General features: G+C 38.9%; 1 protein-coding gene and 1 long non-coding RNA gene across 52 annotated transcripts in view; one reads left to right on the forward strand and one right to left on the reverse strand.

Moving 5' to 3' along the window:
• Positions 1–1,447: 1,447 nt before the first annotated feature.
• ANK2 (ankyrin 2) overlaps positions 1,448–19,683 on the reverse strand; it is a 366,844-nt gene continuing 348,608 nt past the window's right edge. For 43 of the 50 annotated variants that reach the window (XM_071808135.1, XM_071808142.1, XM_071808141.1 and 40 more), the window contains 11 exons: positions 19,362–19,436; positions 17,954–18,085; positions 17,290–17,436; positions 15,721–16,003; positions 12,979–13,264; positions 11,138–11,230; positions 10,626–10,709; positions 8,886–9,050; positions 7,341–7,523; positions 5,853–5,944; positions 1,448–3,721 (listed from right to left, as the gene is read on the reverse strand). In XM_071808135.1, the coding sequence (XP_071664236.1) occupies positions 3,538–3,721; positions 5,853–5,944; positions 7,341–7,523; positions 8,886–9,050; positions 10,626–10,709; positions 11,138–11,230; positions 12,979–13,264; positions 15,721–16,003; positions 17,290–17,436; positions 17,954–18,085; positions 19,362–19,436 (1,724 nt within the window). In that variant the 3' untranslated portion in view covers positions 1,448–3,537. The remainder of the gene's footprint in view (positions 3,722–5,852; positions 5,945–7,340; positions 7,524–8,885; positions 9,051–10,625; positions 10,710–11,137; positions 11,231–12,978; positions 13,265–15,720; positions 16,004–17,289; positions 17,437–17,953; positions 18,086–19,361; positions 19,437–19,683) is intronic. The other 7 variants (XM_071808175.1, XM_071808173.1, XM_071808171.1 and 4 more) reach the window with 3 other exon arrangements.
• LOC139827845 (uncharacterized) overlaps positions 18,853–19,683 on the forward strand; it is a 48,005-nt gene continuing 47,174 nt past the window's right edge. For both annotated transcript variants that reach the window (XR_011738912.1, XR_011738911.1), the window contains exon 1: positions 18,853–19,047. This is a non-coding gene — a long non-coding RNA (uncharacterized lncRNA). The remainder of the gene's footprint in view (positions 19,048–19,683) is intronic.

Consider the following 19,683-nt stretch of genomic DNA (forward strand, 5'->3'; position numbering starts at 1 on the left):
AATGATGCAGGACAGAAGCCCCGCAGCCTGGGTCACCCGTGAGGGCAGAGCTGGGAAGGTGGCTGGGGACACTCACAGTCCAGGCTGATGCCCACCCTGGGCTCCATGCCTAAGTGTGGTGGCCACCTCTGTACTGTTCATGCTTTACCTGTTCCTCCTCTTTCAAGCAAAGCTTCTCAAATAAGTTGGAGTGAAAGAGTACATGGCTGCCATGGTGGTGTAACAGACACTACTGCTGCTCTACAACTGACACCCGTTCTGATACACATAGGTTGGAAGAAAACAAGCCATTTGATCTGCTCTAGGTTAATTAGTATATTTTGTAGATCTGCCTTTTCTAAAAAAAAAAGGCACTTATTTTCATGTTTTGCAAATGCTAGATTCTGCAATTATTGCCTTTTTGTCCTCAGGCCAATGTCATGGGGGTTGTGGTGGAGGGCTGCTTTTGGGGTGGGTTGGTTTGCTTGTTGTGTGGGGTTTTGAGTTGGTTTTGGGTTTTGATTGTTGTTTTGAGTTTGTGGGGCTTTTGTTTGGTTGGTTTTGGTTGGCTTGATCACTTTTTAAATATAATTTTTTCATTGGGAAAAGGGGCAGGGGGAAGAGAGGAAAAAGTCTTTGGCTTAGGTACTTACTTACCTTGAATGTGTAAGTCTTGACATGGTCTTGCTAAGTCTGTCACAAGTGGCTGACTTGTGATCCCATAGCTCCTGTGGTCTGGGTGCAAGCACTCTTCTGGCCTGTGGGCAATGTTCTGGTCCTGCCAGGGAGTTCAGGTGTGCCTTTCTTGTGCTCTTTTTGTCCCTTAATCTAGGAGGTTCAATGACTCTGAATTTTGGCTAATACAGAAACTGGTTTCTCTGCTATGGGAGATGTAGGTAGGACCCTTTTGCCTGTGAATAGCAAAGAGTCAGGATGCTGCGGCAGTGGGAACTGTTCCACTAGCCCAAGATCCAACTGCAGTAATAGAATTGGTACAGATTTAAACTGAATAAATATTAACCAGGAGCAAAACAGACTCTTCCTCAGATTTTCTGTGCACTACAAGGATGTAAGACATGACAGCAATTCACCCTGTATTTTTTCTTTCCTGTGGCTGAGAAACTCTCAGTATTAGTATTTCTGGGTGCTGAAAAAGTAATTGACTGTAAAAAGCCATTTGGGCCATATTTGAAGACAAAACTCCGCAGTTTCAGGCCCAATAAAATAACTAGCAAACATAGCTAGCTACCCTTTGAGAAATTATTATTAATGAATGTTAAAAACCCTGTATCTGTCTGCTATAAGGGCTGACACCCATCAGTGCTGAATACCAGAATTATAACAAAAAATAATAATAAAGAAAAGTCTTAGGGAGCTGGGTACAGAGGAATTATGATAATTCAGTTAAGGTACCCAAATGGATGCTGTCCCTTTTTATGCTGCATTGGCAGTAAAAGAGACTGAGCCATTATTTCTACATTTAACACTTGTACATTTTTATTTAGTTAAATCAGCCATTGTACACATTGCAGCTATGTATTGTTAGTGTTGTATTTTTTTTTTAATTTTTAACTAATACATGCCCTCATAGATATATTCAATTAGTGTTATCACCATGGGAACAAGATGCTGATTCGTCAACTTAAAATTCACTTCTTCTCACAGTATTCAAGTTCTTTGATAACACAGCAAAAAATCAAAATAAGAGGTGAATAACCATTATGTTGTTACACAGAACATCATCTGCACCGCAAATAACACAACAGAAATGCATTTCTTTAGAGCCCCATTCTTGAAGATCAACCTGTGCTGTCTCTGACAATAAGAAAACCGTGACGTGTTGTGAAATGTTTCATCACGGATCTCATTGGTTTTGGCTACCAAAACACTTTGTTTTTTTCTGCTGCCAAAAAGTGTTAGCATGGCACCTAGGGGTGTTTTCCTGCAGGAAGCCAGAACTCCCAAGATGTTTTCATGCTTTTGGCATCATTACCTTAATGAGGAAGTGCCCTTGTTCTGAGCACTGAGTGAGTCATTAAAAAAACCAACAAACCTATAATCGTAGAAGGCCAGATAAGCTTGGAAAAAGTATTACTCCTAGAGGAGAGGATTTGTTTTACTCTGGTTTCAAGCATACTATTAAAAAACTCAAATAGCTGTTTAAAAACATTTAGTGTGTTTGTGTGTGTATTATATGCTAAAACACTTCAGACCTCCCTCCATTAAATATTAAGGTATAGAACACCAAAAAATGTCAGATTCTGTGTTCCCTTTTTTGAAAATAAAAGTGCAGGCATGCTATCGTGGTTTTCAGAGGGTTGGTTTAGAAATATATATATTATATATAGATAACAAAATATTAACAGAAACTGGCTTTCAAGGATTGTGAGCAGTTTCTCTTTAGAAAACACTTGATTGGAAGATAAAAACTGCTCGCTCAGTGCTAAGAGGGCTAACAAGCTGACATGATTATAGGAGGGTTTGGTTTTGACCTTCAAATGCCACATGCATGTATCAGATAAGAGGCAATCTTGATAAAACACGGTGAATTAATTATTCTCCTTGTATAGTGGGTAAGTCTTTCTTCATAGTTATCTACAGTGCAGTGGCCAGCGGGAAGTACCACCAATTAGACAGTGTGGTTTGCTAAGCAGTGATGAAAACAGGAAACTACCGTAGTTATAATTGTTTAATACACCCTGCCACATGTCCAGATCTAAAAGATTTTAATACCGTATGCAAATGTGCCATAGATATAGCTGCTAGCAAGTTGGTTACCTAATTGGGTATTCTTTTATTTTATTTTGTTTTTCTGGAAATCTTTAAGCGGCTGTCCAAAGGTCTTAGAAGTATTAATGGCCACTGTCAACTGTTACTCTGTGAGAACAGCTGAATTTCCAGGTTTTTAGCCTGACTCTTAGAGCCTTTAACTATAACAGATCCCTAAACTGGAAGTCTTAAGGATGCAGTAGATCTGCAGTGCTTCCTCCTCAGTCAGTCTGTGTTTGCAGTTGATTGTGTTAACATTATTTTATTAATCACTGTTCAGCAGTGTCAATAGACCTTGTAATCCATGAAGCTAATTGTAGTCATAGGCAGTGTGTTTTCTGCAGTCTTGTAAGTCCAAATACTCTTACTATATACAGTTTACATGTTAACTCCCTTTTTCTTATGATGCATATACATAGTCACTTGAAGAGGCCTGTAGATGAAGTTGGCTTGACAAACGTGATTTCATGAAGCTAGTGCAGAAGCAACGGAAGGGCAAGAAGTGGCGATGCTGACAAATTCCCAGTACAGCACAAAGACGACGATTCGGTGGATAAATCATCCTGAATGAAGGATGCTATCTTTGGTCACAAATTAGCTTACAGGGTAAAAAAATAACAAAAACCCAAAATCAGATACGGGGGGAAGAAATGAATTCACTGCATCTGCACAAGTAGAAATGGCAGTGTCTTCCAGTGATTATGTAGGTAATAATGTCTACACCTAGACAAGATGAATGCTGCATACTGGATGGATGGTTATGTGGTGATGTTGAGGGGTAGCAGCTTCTCACTTTGCCTCCTGTTCCCAGTCCTCTTTGCAGAAGTGTCTAAGAAGCTGCTGGAGGTCATGTTGGAGGTCATCCTGTGGTAGCGCTTCTGGTGTGTCTTCCACCTCTTCTATGTGAACATGTTTCCCAAACCGATCCTTCATCACAGTCCTCTTCTGTGTGTTGGCTTTACTCAGCATTGTCCTAACAAAAGGAGAAAACCTTTGTTAAAAAGCCCACAGTCCCTGAGAGGTTCTGAAAATGTTCCCTTTTTGCTGCTGTTTTAAGGCTCTCTCTTTTAAAATAACATGAAAAGAACTGTAGCTGGCAGTTTAAGCCAGCTACTGAGGTAAGATAATCTCTATACATTCTGAATACAACACACTACTGCTTTAACTGGCTTTCATAATGTAAAGTAATAGCAAGTCATCTCTATGTGCTGATTAAGCATACAGTTTTAGATGCCCAGCAAAAACATGCCGTCACACAGACATGCAGTGTATGTTGAAATTCACACAAGACCTTCTATTTGCTATATTTAGCTTGAACATGCAGAATTGTCCTGTACAGCAGTCTTTTAAACTCATTAAGTTCTCAAACACTTACTTGTGAATAAGTCCCACTTCTGCCAGCCATTAAAGCTACATTCATGGCAATCTAGTGCCCTAAACGGTTGCATTAATTACTTTCTTACCTTGCTGGAACTGTTTCACTGTACTAGGTAAAATCTTAAACCTTACCGCCTCCCTTCCAGATCTAGGCAAATAAATGTAGTTGTCACAGGACAGCTGCGTGGCTCTTGCTTAACTTTACCCAGAAGCCAAATTTTTGGTCAGTGTCCTTGAGAGAGGACCATGGGAAGCCAAGAACACTTGGAAATTCCTGAGTGCTCAGCCAGGAATAGCCTGATTTCTATCAGCCAACTGATACTTCTTAATTTGATCTGAATGACCAAAAGGTCCCTCTGTTGGATGGAGCTCTTGGACAAGAATGTGTGCTCTTCACCCAAAAGCAGACGCAGCAGGTCTCTGGGCTCTCAGTGTGGTGTTGTGATGCCATCCTGCTAACTCTGAACTGGTATGTGTTTGCAGCTCATAAGGGCTTCCATCCCAATGAACTGGGATACCAATTACAGCTTGTTATAATTACATACACAGTTTGGTCAGGATGTTATTTCAAATACTAACATTGGCTTCACCATCTTGATGGCCACTGTCAATACAAATGATCTGAAAGAAAAGGCTTGTAGCAGCCTTGGCTCAAGTTGGGTGTGGTAGAAATTAATACACTTGCTGTACTTCCGTACAGCAAAATACTTTCCTATCTGCCCTGCCTCATTCTTCATAAGGCTCAACTGTCACATGCATGTATCTATATATATCTATCCATCTCCATATATCGGATATATATTATTTTGATATATCGCTATTTTGATAATGTTCAAATTGTCAAATAATAACAGAGTCAACTGGTATGAAAAACTATTTTTGAAGTAACCTTGATTCATGTTATCTGTGAATCACACCATTATTCTTGTATGGCCTCCAATGGAACCATCCAGGCAGTGACCCCTCCACCCCCACTTAGTACTGGGTCTAGCTAGGGTGCAGTTACCTCCCTTCACAGCAGCCTGACTGCTGCGCTGTTTTCTGTTTGTGTCTGAAACAGTGGCAATAACAGACCACTGCTTTGGCTGTTGCCCAACTGCACTTACCCAGCATCGAGACTTTATCTTTTTTTCCCCACTGCCCCCCTTGGTGAGTAGATGGGGGGGGGCCGGCAAGAAGCTGGGAGGGCAAACAGCCAGGACAGCTGCCCCAAACTGGCCAAAGGGATATTCTGTAATACATTGCACCATGCTTGGCAATAAAACAGGGCAGAGGAAAAAGATGGGGGGATGCAGGGGGCTATGTCTTCCAAGGTGACCACTGATACCCAGGCAGTCTCTGAGCAGCCTGCTTGTGGGAGGTGGTGAGTGATTGCATTTCCATCACTTATTTGGTTGTTCTTCTCTCGTTCTTTCACTTATTAACCTGTGAGTTGTCTCACTTTTGCTCTTCCATCTCTCCCCTGTTCCGTGGTGAGGGAGCAGCTGCATGGTGCTTGGCTGCTGGCCAGGCTGGACCCACCACACCCCAGTGACCAAGTGTTTTCAAGAGAATGCAGAGCTATCCCTTCCTGTAAGCTAGTGTTAGTAGGAGTCTTTAGTACTTTTGCAAATAAAGCCTTAGATGCTGCCAGTGGTTTCACTTCAGACACTCACTTAAATCCCCTTATTTATAATGAGTTTGTTAATCCTTTTCTAGTAACAGTTCATTGACATGCCAAGCCAAACCTTTTAATAATCGATCCGTCCTCTTTCATGATTTCTTTCTCTACTAAGGTGGGAAGTTGGACTTTCATTTTGTTACCTGTATAGCTCAAAGCCTCAAATTAAAACATAAACTTCAAATTAAAACAAAAACTTAGGACAGAGAATAATTGCTTTTCATACTTTAGCACTATAATTAATGAAGTTGAATGCTGAGAGAATTATGAATAGAGAAATAAGAGAAGCATCTGCTTGCCATTTGCATCCTTTCAAACATTCCTCAGTTATAGTTTCTTGTATAGGATAGTTTTATTTTACTAATAATTGTACTGCAGTATGTTTTGGTACTTTCTTTCCAACTTTGAAGTTGCTCAACTTGAGGCTTGGTAGTACCACACTGCAGAACTCATCCTTTGTATCTATTGATGACAGCTGCTACAGTGACCTTTTTCCTGTCACAGTAAATACTCTGGTAGCTGTTCCACCTGTCACCTTGTGTTGCCTGTTCTTACTGCCAGCAGTACATAGATGGGTATACATAGAAAATACAATAGAAAAATAGAAGAAAAAGTCTACGTTTTCATTTTCCTTTTGGCTGGATGTGTTTGTGTTATCTTCCATGGGCTTCTTGACAAAAGCATGTTATTTCCCAAGCCATTTCTTCGAACCCATACATGAACCCATTTGAACCTGTTTTTGCTGCTTGTTTTGTTGTTGTGATGGCAGAAGGATCTGGCTGCTGGGCCTATATTCATAAGGGGAAATTTGGCATTTCAATCTAAAAGCTTAGTGCTGCTTGTCTTCCTGCAAGATGTAATACCATTGGACAGCAGAAAACATCCAGGCCATGACATTGTTGCACCTATGCTTTCATATGATATTTTGTCAAATTAAAAAAAAAACAAAGCACTTACGTTGCACCTAATGATGCAAAACTTTTATCCACGTGAATCTTTAAGATGTGTTTTACACATGTTATTCGAAGGGACAATAAAATAGAGGAAGAGTGAAGTGCTATCAGTTCCTCATAGAAAAAGCTGTATTAATGCAATATCACTTTTCTATTACTGAAATGTCTACACTGATCACAAAAAGCATAAAGCCAAGAAAGGTGCTTCATTAGCTTGGTAGCTATTGTTTCCTTTCGAGAACAAATACATCAGCTTACTCAGAGATTAGACTTAACTGTATGCGTTTTTAAAATTAGCTCCATATGTGGTAACATATGAATGAGGAATTTTAATAGTAACCACACATATGATTTCTAACAACTTCACTTAAAGACTCCATAGGTTTTTGAAATCTTAAAATGTTTTAGAGCTAATTCTGTAATGTTAGTTTCCCCACACACACTTTGCATACCAATCTTTTTATGACTGACTATAACAACTGAAGTTTATATTCAGTAGCTGAGTATGATCCTCCACCAAAAAAAACTCCCAGTAGAGTAGAATTTGTATCAATGTATGTTGTGATACCTGTTTAGTATTTATAGTTAAAAGGCATTTTTACCTCTTCAAAGTCCTCTTTGGCTGACGGAAGATCAGTAGCTAAGCTAGCATCCCCCAGATGTTTCTCCGTTCTCTCTCCTTGCACTACAGTGGTCTTTATGACTTTGCTGACCTTCCGGCCTTCCACTGGTTCAGACTGGAATTTGGAGGCACTGGGCACAACAGCGGGTTCAGACAAGGTCACCTGGAAGGTTAGAAAGCAGAAGTATATTGGATATGATTTACATAATGGAGCTTTTAGTTTCTCCATCACTCTTTCTTAACCATTGCCATAGAGAACAAGCATATAAGAAGTGTCTCACTTTCTATGTGTACACATCAAAATACTGAGTGCACATTTTATTACCTGCTTTACGGCTCCGGAACAAGACATTGTAAGACACGTGCCAGTTCAGTCAGCAGGAATCCCCCTGGATAATTCATTCCACTGAGCAGCTTTATGCTGGCAGGGCAAAAACTGCTTCTGGAACCTGAACTTGCCTGAGGGCAGCAGAGATTTGGGCACCCTCCACCACACCACAGGCTGCTGTACTGGCTTACCCCACAGGCCACCGAGTTACACCAAGGAACAAGTGGACCTCTTGCTGTGAATGCTTGCTGTGTTCACACAGGTAGTACCAATTAGTGGTATCAGTCATATCTTAATTTTAAGATAGTCTTTTGAGAGATGAGTCACACTTGTAAAACCAAGGAACTCTTACAGGAGCAACAGACTAGAATTTTAGAAAACCTTGTGAAAGTGACAATTGTGATTTTGGCAAAATACTTATTTAATGTATGTGGTGGGTTCCGTATGATACAGAGTAGCTCTGGTGTGGTCAGTTAACTAAAAAGAATTTGTTTCCTTGTTACTCCTAGAGAACGAACTCTGATGATTAATTCTGGCAAGAGAGAGCAGCAATTGTCATCTTAGCATTTCTAATGATGGGTTGTTAAATGTCGCTTTCAACTGCAGTACTGCTGAAAGCGACCTCTGTAACTGGCTTCTGACCTTAATGGTGCTGACACAAATGTCCTAAGGCAGGAAAAGATAAATTGAAAAGCACTTAGTTTTTCAGGTTGTTCTGTTTTTTTTAATTACCTGGCTCTACAGTCTGCATGAAAGTAATACTTTACTCTCTTCAAAGCAAAGAACACTCTCCTAATTTAAACCTAATACAACTGTATAGTTTTAGAAGGATTTAGTTGTAGAAACCTGGAGAACATGAGATCATTTCATTACAATGTTCACTAATTTTCTTATCAGAGTAAGAGGTATGCTAACAAATACACATCTGCCATTCATCTATATGTCATTTTAGTACAAACCTACTTTCTTTATGAATTTGGTACTTCTCATAAATCACAGAATCTGTATCCTGACCTATTTTCAGAGAAAACTTCCCATTTTCCCTGCCAGCCTTCCCACCCCCAGCCTTTCCATCTACAATAAAACTTTTAAAAGTATAATTCAAAACTGAATGTTGTTGGCATGAGTAAGATGTAGCTAGTCAGTACGCTGTTGGTGTATTGCTGCTTTGTATGATTGCAAAGTAGATTATCTGACCTCGGACTGTTCACTCTCGCTCTTCAGCACAACCCGTTTTACAACTTTGGAGTAGCCATCTCCCTCTTCGACTGTGACAGGTGATTGTGGTGCTCCTTGCATTAGGACTTCCTCTTTTTCTGTGCCATCTGGAGAAACATAGCGCCGGATGATCTTTCTAGTGACCTGAAGGAATTAAATAGAAGTTTGTCCTGAAAGAATTAACAATGACATATTCCTTCTTTTTCTCCATATGGTATTTTCTACTCAAAGGGCATTTTCTTCCTTCACAAACCTACCTAGATGGTTCAGTAGTACATCTGTAGTAAAGCTGCCAGCTGATGTGTTCACCCTACTTAGGTTACCACACAGCAAAGCTTCCATAAACTGACTTCACAAGTGGACACAATATAGATATTGGAATGATTCTCTAAAGTAGTAGTTATTATTAGGAAAAGATGTATAGTAATTTAGAGAGCAAACATACTTTACAAATGCACAACTGCTAGAAAATGTTTTCAGAGCGGCATTTCTAAAAGGCTTCTGAAAGTATTGAGGTTATCAGCTTGGCTACCAAATGCTTAGAACTAGATTCACAGAGGGACTTGGACATCACATTGTAACACCGATGGTACTAACCAATGCTGAACTAGTGAGCTAGAATTAACCAACCTAAGGGACTAAACGGGTGCTTAAGCTTTCTAGGCAAAGAAAGCCAAAGAAAAAGGGGCAGGAAAGAATTATAGAGTTCAGGATAAATTTCTCAGGACGAAGCGTGCACATACCTCTGTGTGTGACCCAGAACTCTACATTTTCATACAACCTTCCCAGCCTTTTTTGACAGTTACCACCTGCTTTGTCCAAAAGCTTATTTGCTGTGATGGTCATTCAGACTGTGTCACTTATATTTAAGAGTCAGAGAGGTGGGGGTAGTGCCCTCCCAGGCGTGGACCTACCCAGAAGAATACAGTCATGCTCACTCTTGCACAATGTGCCCAGGAATATTTGGTTGGTGTTACTTGAATTCAAACAGCTTCCAGAGACATGGTATGCAGCTGAGGGTCTGTGAAGTTCTCTTGGGAGACAGCAGAATTCAGCCAAGTCCTAGACCAATTCCCTAAGCACTGAATCATCAGATGAAGCAAGGAGCACAGAAGTTCCTCTTCCATGTTTGTGCTGTGCAGAATTCACTTTGCAAGCATGGCCTAAAAAGGCTTATTTTATGAAGCCATCACATAGTAAGTATGCCCCATACTTTTTGTGCCATAAAAATTGAACTGTATGTACAGATATCGAAGTTCATGAACCTGTTCAAGCAAAGCTGAGTGGAGATTTTGAAGATCGGAAGTCTGGATTTATATGGCTCTTGCAAACCTGCCCCTCCATTACTTTAATTAACATGAGCAAACGTGATCTTAGATAAAATTGTCTTGGTGTGTTACGTTTTTTGGGAGCGTTGGTTGGTTGGGGTTTTTTTAACTTTTTCTCAGAAATGTGGATCTATGCAGAATTTTCATGGGTTGTAAGTGGAAAAATTAACAATGTCATATTAGATTATAAGCTCTGAAACTGAATGATCTTGCAAATCACAATAAATCTTCACATCTTGGAATTTCTCACTAATGGAAATTCTGGTTCCTTCCATGCTCTACTCTTAAAAGTCCTGCCCTTTCACAAAAAAAAATAGGCATGTATGTGGCTGTATTTATTCTTCATTTTATAGGACAGTAAGAAGGTAGCAAGGGGCATAACTGACAGTACCTTCTTTACCACTGTGTGGCCATGCTCATCTGTATATTGCTCTTCTGTGACTGTTTCTGGTGGCATTTCAGGCATACTATCAGCCTGTATGACAAAGAATGAAGTTTTATGAATCAAATCCTTCATATAGGGAACTTTAATTTTAGAATTGGTTAATTGGTTCAAGAACAAAACACCAACAAAAGGTTAGAAAATTCTGCAAATAAATACTTAGAAAGAGACACACACAAGAAAGTAATGCCGCAATGGACGGGCAAATAGTTGTTAGTTGACTATGTCATTCATGGGGGTGAGAAGTCTTTGTCCTCCTCCTACTGAGGCATCTTATGGAATTTAGAGTTGGGTTAGCAGTAGTACCACAAGCCTGCCTTCAAGAAAAGGTGTTAGAATGGCTTATAAGGAGCATTCCAGCTTCAGGTGCAATCCCAGCCAAGCGGGGTTCCAGCAGCATGCCTCAAGGTGCCACCAGGCCCAGTCACCCCCGGCTCGTGCCATCCTTTAACATTCAGTACCTGAATAATCACCCGGCGACGAATGACCCTGGTGGTTACCATCTCCTCCTCCTCCGAGCTGGTCTCCAGCCCACCTAACTCCTCTGCTACTTCCTAGAGGAAGCATGGAACCAGTGCTCTGTTGTATAGGGTACTAGCAGTACTTACAGGTTCTGTCTTTATCTGAAAACAACTTCACTTCTGAAAAGTTTTGCTTTTAGGATTTTTGCCTCTTACCTGACTTCAGTCTGCTAAACACTGATGCGGGGTGGGAGGCTTTGACTGCTTGACATTAGCTGTTCATTAGCATATTGAAAAAAGAAGGATGAATCTTCGTGGTACTAATTCTATAGGATGCTTTTGGTGATCTTAGTGCTCTTGAGGTTGCCAGAGACAAGCCTGAAGTTTGTGGCAGGCACGGCTGCAGGTGGACTAGAAGGTATTACTAACACCATCTCTGGAATCCATACGTATTGCATATGGTTTCAGTATTGATTGCACAGAAAATTAAAGTATTTTAATCCCCCATAGCAGTAAGTGCAGAGTGCAGCATATAGACAATGAGTAAACAGTTTTAACTAGAGAACAATGTATCAATAGCCTTGCATTGGAAAGATCAAGAAAAACTGGTTATAAATGTTGAAGCTCTTCTTGCTCCTGCATTGGGAAGAATTATATGTTTAAATGAAGAGTTCAGAAAGCAAAGAGAAGCTGAAAATAAATTCTTGGGAAATATCAGCAGTATAAAAGTATCAAGGGGAAAATAAATTAGGAAGGAGGTTGTTTCTTTTTAGCAGTGCTGGTTTTTGTTGTTTTAGTTTAATAAAAAAACTGTTGGGGAAAAAAAGAGTACATTATCTTTGGGGGCAGCCTTTTCTACAGCAGTATTGAGCCCTATTGTAGCTGATCTTTCAACATTTGCATCATCCTACACACGTCATAGTCAACCTTTTTCTGAGATCCCAGAGGCAGATCCCTGAAACTTTTCATTCTAGAGGTGGTACATTTGGCAACATAAACAGCAAAGAAAGAAGAACCTGTTTCTAGCCGAATGTCAAAACAGGAAACAATTCCTGCTTGAACAGAACTGTGCTTTTTCTGCTCCACCTTCACTGGTGAAACTATTTTCCTGCCCAATCATGCCTTCTCCTTTTTTCCTACTTAGGATGAGCAAAGAATGTTGTTTATTCTTGAACGCTCTTGAAGTAATTTAAATTCCCCATTGAAAGCCATATAGTTGTCTTCTTTTATTGCCTCTTGCCATCTCCCCTTCTCCAAACATTGCACTAAGGTTCCTTTGTCTTACACAACTAAGTGTCTTCCATCTCCTGTCTCCATCTCTCTTTACTACCTGCATGCTACATAAATGCCATTCTCAAGTTCTTTTCTTCTAGTACATCATAGTGCTCTGCAACGTACATCCTGCTGCCTCTTCTCCATCTCGCTAATTTCACAGTATTTTTCATGTCATTCTTCACGCTACTCTGGGCTACTCTTGCGTTTCTTCACAAGCTTTTATAATTATTTCTTTGGTTTTCATTATTTCTGTTTCTCAGCTCTCACGTGCACATAGTTTGTTTCTGTACCTGTAATTTACACTAATTCTCTCCTACATGCGTGGACATAAGTGTCACAGACCAAAGGACCAATAAGGGTAGCAGAACCAGAATTACAGTCTAGACTTTAGGATCTGGGTTTTGCTTAAGCTTTCAAAACCTCTATACAAATAACTATAGCTAGTCCTTGTAACCACAGACAAAGGAGAGAGACTCTGTTGCAGATGGGGACTAATTAGGCTCAATAAAAATATTCCTTTCTTAAAGAATTGAGACATAAAACTTTGAGGCAAAGTTGGTATTTACCTTTTCTAAGGATTCCTCTTCATAGTCTCTTCCAAACTTTTCTGCCTGCTCATCAGTTGATTCCACTATCACTAGACTAGTTCTCTTTGGAGAGAGGTCATCCTGGTGGAGCTGGAGGTCCTCAGGCTCTTGGATGATAGGAGAGTCACCTCTGTGAGCAGATGATGGGGGCTGTGGGGATGGTTTTTCTTTCTCTTCTTTTGCCACATGGAAGTGCGCAGATTTTTCGCTTGCTGCTTTTCCTGTTACTGGTGCTGTGGACTGCTCTGTTACCGGAGTTGTGACACTGTGAATTACAGGTTCAAGGAAAGTTACTACCATACAATCCTTTCCAACTTCCATAAATAGAACATTATGTGCTGATGAAATATTGTTATCCATCTGTTGTCTAGTGAAGTCTAGAAATAACTGGTACTCCTTGACAATAACTCCAGAGCAATCAGGCTAGGAATCCCTCTTATCTTCCTGACCTAAGAAAATCTCCAAATGGATGTCCAGGCATTACACCAAATTCTGCAAAACTTGGTCTTTGTAAAGGATTTGTGTGAGCTTGGCTGTCACCTGTGCCTGCACCAATGTACACATTACCTTTGTTTTGGTTTGGTTTTTTGTGGGGGGTGGGTGGACAGAGACTGGATCACTGCAGATGGATGTCAGGCAAATATTACATTAATTGCACGGTATACAGTTGCAGGTGAGGAGAGACCAACATCTATGTCAAATGCTGGAGCCTTACCAAGCACAAATTTAGTAGGGAATCTTACTTTGTTTATAAAGTTATTTTCACTGTTGAGCATTGCTATGATTTAATTGCTGCTCCAAGTTATTTAAATGTATTATTACTTATCTACATAAAGTAATACATATATTAAAGCACATATACATGCAATATTGTTTTCTTGCATGTGGGTGAATAATAGTGACTTCAGCTATTAAGCCAACTTTCATCTGAGTTTTATCATGTAAATAGCTTAAAAAAGGTCACTTCTGATTTATACTAATTGTGAAAACATCACCCACTTCATTGCCTAGAATCTTTTTCTGAGGCTGACTTTTTTCATGTATATCAGTAAAGAGAATCAAAAATCAACTCTATCAAAACTGGTGGAATTACAGCCTGAAAAACAGAGAAATTACAGCCTGAAAAATAGAAAATCTTTTACTTCTGAAATTTCTGAGATGCTTTAGAGCTGACATCTACATGCTTGATTTTTATTTTTTTTCCCTCTCTCATCGTAAAAATTTACTGGGGACATAACTGAATTTTAATAATAGGAGTCCAGATTCTTTTCTCCATAACCAGTCCCCTGAGTAGGTAACAGTAATAACAACATGAGTACATTAACTTGCCTGTATATGTTTGTTTTTTCCCTGGCACAACTCGGGGTTTGACAATTTGTTGTGCTCCCCCGCAACTATTGCCCTTCATACAATTGTGTTCCAAAGTGAGAAAACATTTCATTGTAGTATAAAAGTTAAACAGTATTGATCCAGCATTTTTTCCCCATTCAGCAGGTTATATTATTATTGTATAATTCCTCTTAGTATCTGTTCCTTATCAGCTATGTAAATCCAGCCCAATTTTCTTCCTAGTTCAAACTAGATATGAAGTATAGTGATATTCCCCTGTCATCACTACTGTTTTATTTAGTATTGGCAATATTGTCTCAAATGTATTCTCTATTCCTCAAAAACATTAATTTTCTCATGCAAATCCTTAGGAAGTATAGGTGTTTTTGCCTATCAGTGGAACATAAATCCTCTACCTTAGATGCCGTTTTCCATCTCACATACACTCTCTTGGGTGTAAAGCACATCCTGAACAAAAGATTCCCCCTAAAAGACCATTTGGCAGACTCAACTTCACTTTGATTATTCAGAGCTGCATCTCTGCATCAAAGCTAATTGTGCTCAGGAAAATCACTCCTTAGGAAGGGGATCCTTGATATTTGGCCAGCCTTGTGGGTACCTGAATCAACTCTGCATTTGAGTTCTTGGTGTGGGCACATGATTAGGGATGGTGGGAAGAAAGAAACATGACTCTTTTCAAGCTCCTTTGCAAATAAATGAAACCAACCCCACTGACAGCGCCAAATCAGAATTCAAAGCTTTGCTAATGCAGGTCTTCTAAATCTATACATTATCATATGTTGTTCCCTGAAGTACTTTGTCATGTCTGTATAAAAGCCCATTTTTGTTTTTTGATCGTCTGAAATTTACTTTTTAAGATCTAGTTGCTAATCATAAGATCACAGAATGCTGGGGATTGGAAGTGACCTCAAAAGATCATCTAAGCATGGTTATGAGTTTTGTAAGTAATGATTAAGTTGGAAAATTTTTGCCTCAATTGAAAAAGCTATCCTGAAGTTGAAGAAAGGTCCCTCTAGTGTTAATTCCATTAAGTTTAACATTACTTGCTATCTAATTTATGAAAAATATACATGGTTTGGAAAAAAAAAAAAACAAACATCTTTACATTATCCTTTTTCTTTCATGTGTACTAGACCAGATTATTGCTTTAGGGTCACAGTGAGGAAAGAAGTTTCTCTCCCAATCCTGAAGGCTCCTCCGCATGGATTAAAAAGTTTTCATTACCTGCAATAGCAGCTAATGAACTGGTGTGGATAATTGGAGGAAAATTCTAGTGAGTTCAAATATTTGAAAGAAAACTGTAAAATCCTCTTATTACACAAAGAGATAATCTGTTCCATATAGGTTTTGTTCAGGTCTTTCAACACTCACAAATATTCATGTTGTGAAGCAGATGTTTTTTCTGGCACATCTTGGGGTTTCCCTGAGAATTCAGCTTCTACTTGTTCCTTATGTGCTTGTCTCAGGAGCTCAGGCATTGATAGTTCTGCCTCACTCCTGGGAGTACTGTCCTGAAAAGGAGAATAACTGACAGACACGTCTTCCTCAGAGACAATAGGAGGGTGTTCAGTTGGGTCGCTGTCTTTAGATATTCTGTGTTGTTCTTCTTGCTTATGTCTTGAACTGTACAGTTCTTCTGGCAGTGCAGAAAACCCTTTAAAAAACAGAGAGATGAGAAATGTCATTACAAATCTTTCTAGAATGCAGGAAGTCCTTTTCATTCTCCATGTGCACTTAAAAATCCTGGATGGAACATATTACCTGAAACTTTTAGACATCTTGAGTGGGAGAGGACACCAAAAATCAATCTTGACAGTAACCGGCAAAATAAAATTTACTCAGAAATTTACCTACAGTAATCAATCTTGAAACCTTCAAAGTATGAAAGAAGTTTCATAACAGTTTTTTCCAGCAGACTAGGACAGGTTTTAGTGACTTCCCCCTTACCCCATCCATCTGCTTATGGGAAAAATAACTACACAAGTATGGACAGAGAAATTAATACAGGGCTAAGAAAGAACTAGTTAATTTAAGTGCTTCAAAGCATATAAACAAATCCCCGCGCTCCCTACCCCTGATCTCAAAATGAGTGTTCTAATTCTGAAAAAAAAAAATGTAAAATAACATATGCATTTCTGTTGCACAGGCTCCAAGCCACAAGCTTGAGCTTTTGTTTTCCTTACTGACCACATTCACTAGGAACCTGTGGAAATCCAAAGAATAGCTTGGAGGAAAACATAACCACTTATGCTGAACATTGAGGTTAACGTTCTTAAACTAATCAGTTGTGATATTTGAATGCTAATTATAGCAAACAACCTTCTATTTCTACATTATCTTAAAGCTGGGACATTTTATCAAGCTACTAGTTCAATATTTAGTTAAGGATGTAAAAGTATCACTTCCCAAAAAGAATTTTATTTCATATAATTTGGAGGTGTGTCTTTAGTTTACAACCATTGATCTAATCTACTGGACTTCAAACTTAAGAAATCCAACAGTAGCATAGCAGAATTATAAATATCCTGGATACTTGTATCCAAAAGTTTTTCCAAAGCATGAAGTAGTTTTCCTTCTACAAATTGTGGTGAAATCCTAATGCGACCTTCTTAACTGTTATGGGAGTACTTGTATAAGCAAAAAAACACCAGTACACTGGGTGTAAGTATTTGCAGTAGTTTCTGCAAATTTCCGTCCTGCAAATTTGATTTTCTAACTGAACTTTCCTTCATTTGGTTTATAAGAATCAGCTAATGCAGAGATCTTGTACCTGGTGAAGTAGCGACTCATGCGATGTCACGTTTGCGTTCATCTGTACTGCCCATGTCTTCAAAATTAGATTCTAGTGCTCAGTCATAAGAGCTAACAGATTATCGTACTCAAACATTTCAGAACAGAAGCTAGTGCTTAGAGAGAAAACCTGGATCAGGAGCCATTTACCTTCACTGTGGTCCAGTCCTATTGTTTGTTCAATTTCTGCATACGTGCGAGTGCCGTGGACCTGCATGGAGTCTATGCCGCTGGTCTCCATTAGGTGAACAATATCCATTCGGTTGATTTTTGTAAGACATTGGGTAAGATTTGTATCTGTGGCATTAGAACAACATCATGTAGCTGAGTTAATGATTTCACATGCCCTCTCCCTTCTATTTTCCATATAATGGGGAGATATATAGGGTAATGAGCAATACAATATTCTGTGTAAAATACAGATGCATTTAGATGCACTGCTATGTAAAATCTAAAATTAACTGAAGGGCTGCCTATGAAATTACCACTACTTTTGTTTTTTTCCTTTAACCAATTTATTTCCCCAAATATTTTTCGGTTTAGGAAAAAGAGGCCTCAGTGGTTTTCCACCCTTACTTTGCTGTAAGATGTTCTGTCTTGCCCTCTGAATGAACATGATTACACTATTTTCTCTGAGGATTCTATGATATGCCATATTATACAGAGAAGCTTAAAAAAGATGGAAGTACAACCTATGGACATTCTTACTATAGCGTAATTTTGACCTTAATTTTCTTTTTGTGATTATAACATACATTTGTTGCCTTAACTAGTAAATTGGGGACAGTTATAAGTACTATAACTGGAAATAAACCTGTTGCATGTTTCCCATCCCTTTCAAGCCAGTATTTGAGAAGTGCGTGGCTCTGGTCTTGAAGTGAATTAGGATTTTCAATTCGGATCTGGTGAATTTGCTCTTCTGTGAAATCCAGTTCTCTTGCGAGCTCTGAAAAAGAAATCCATGTCTGTAAAGATGTCTTTTTTCTTCTTCCCTACAGCAAAGCGGATTACAAACTAGTAAAAGAATTCATTTAAGTAATGGCATTTCATAGGGGCTAGATTAAAGCACAATACTACCACTCCCCTGGACCTTTTTCATTTACAGAAAAGTAAATGTCCATGAATCACAGTTGAAAACCAAAGATGTGAAACTAAGAATAACTGATGTCTTTCTGATATAGCATAGACTGCAGCCTGGAAAAGAGAAATGGTTTAATAGCCTGTAATGTCTTTATTGTGCCCAGAATGAGGAGCAGCTTTCTTGCCTTCACTAACTAAGATGCAGCTCTTGAAGCAGGTCATCAAATGAGATAAAGCCAGGGAGAAAATATGAGACTCCTACTGGTATTGCTGGTGTCCAGATTTCTACTTCTTTCACAAAGAAGGATTCATACTCTGTTCCATTATCACTATAATGGCATGAACATGATTTGGAGGGTGTCATTTTTTAAAAAGGCAGAGGGAACCCTAACCCCCAAAGCCCAAGATAAACTTATTTCCAGGCTGGCTTGTTAAGTGTAAATTTCAACAAATATACAGTAACTATACATTAGATTAAAATCTTACGTAGACAAATAAGTTTGAACAAAAAACAACTACTAGTTTATCCCCCAAGGTAACATTTGACACAGTCATCTTTACTATAATCTAAGACAGGAATATTTATGCAGGTGCCCACCCTCTCTAAAATACTATGAAACATTAATGTCTACTTTTTTGAACATCCATTTATTTCTAGTTTTGTGTTCTTAATTGTCTATTTATTTATATAAAATTTTCAGCATATTCCTAATCTATTATATTGCGCAGGTCCAAGTTCTACTGATTTCAAGATAATCCATGTTGGAATGAGTGATATATGCTCCGAGTCTTCTCTGTAGATTGAAACAGAGGACAGGAAAGGAAGAGGTGAGTAACATTAAGCAGAAGTACCAGTGATATTTTGTATATACTCTGAAGGTGCTTATAAAAACAGTATAGAGCACAATCTTCACTATCAAGGAGTTAACATTTTTTTTCTCCGAAATACAACTCTTCTTTAACTCCTAGAGTCTTGTGTATTTTCAGGAGTATGGTACCGCTCTAGGGATAAATACCAAAAGACAGCTACTAAAATATTTCTATAAAACATCTTCAGATGATCAGGAAATCATTTGAAAGAATCAGGAAAACAGTGAGGAATGCTCCAGTTTTCTCTCTGGAGTAGAAAACATGCATTTTACCTGTCCAGCTGAATCCAAGATGATCAGCAATATGGGCCAGCCTTTCCTCTGTCCTTTCCTGATCATCCTGTTGATCTAAAGGTCAAAGAGAGCCACAAGTTGCCTTTTACAACTTAAGAACCATTTCCATAGGTGATATAGGCCAAGAAGGGAAAGTGCTTTTTTTTCTAATTGCAGTAATCTAATGTAGAGAGACTGTTACAAATAAAGTGAGGCTTGTAAATCACCAGGTTAAAAAAAAAAAAAAACAAAGCTAGCTCACTTGCTTGTTCGTTTTTCCAAAAAGCACAGGACTATTTGCCTTTTCCATTTGAAAATCAGG

Source organism: Patagioenas fasciata, chromosome 4 (genome assembly GCF_037038585.1).
Source record: "Patagioenas fasciata isolate bPatFas1 chromosome 4, bPatFas1.hap1, whole genome shotgun sequence".
In the NCBI taxonomy this organism is placed as follows: domain Eukaryota; kingdom Metazoa; phylum Chordata; class Aves; order Columbiformes; family Columbidae; genus Patagioenas; species Patagioenas fasciata.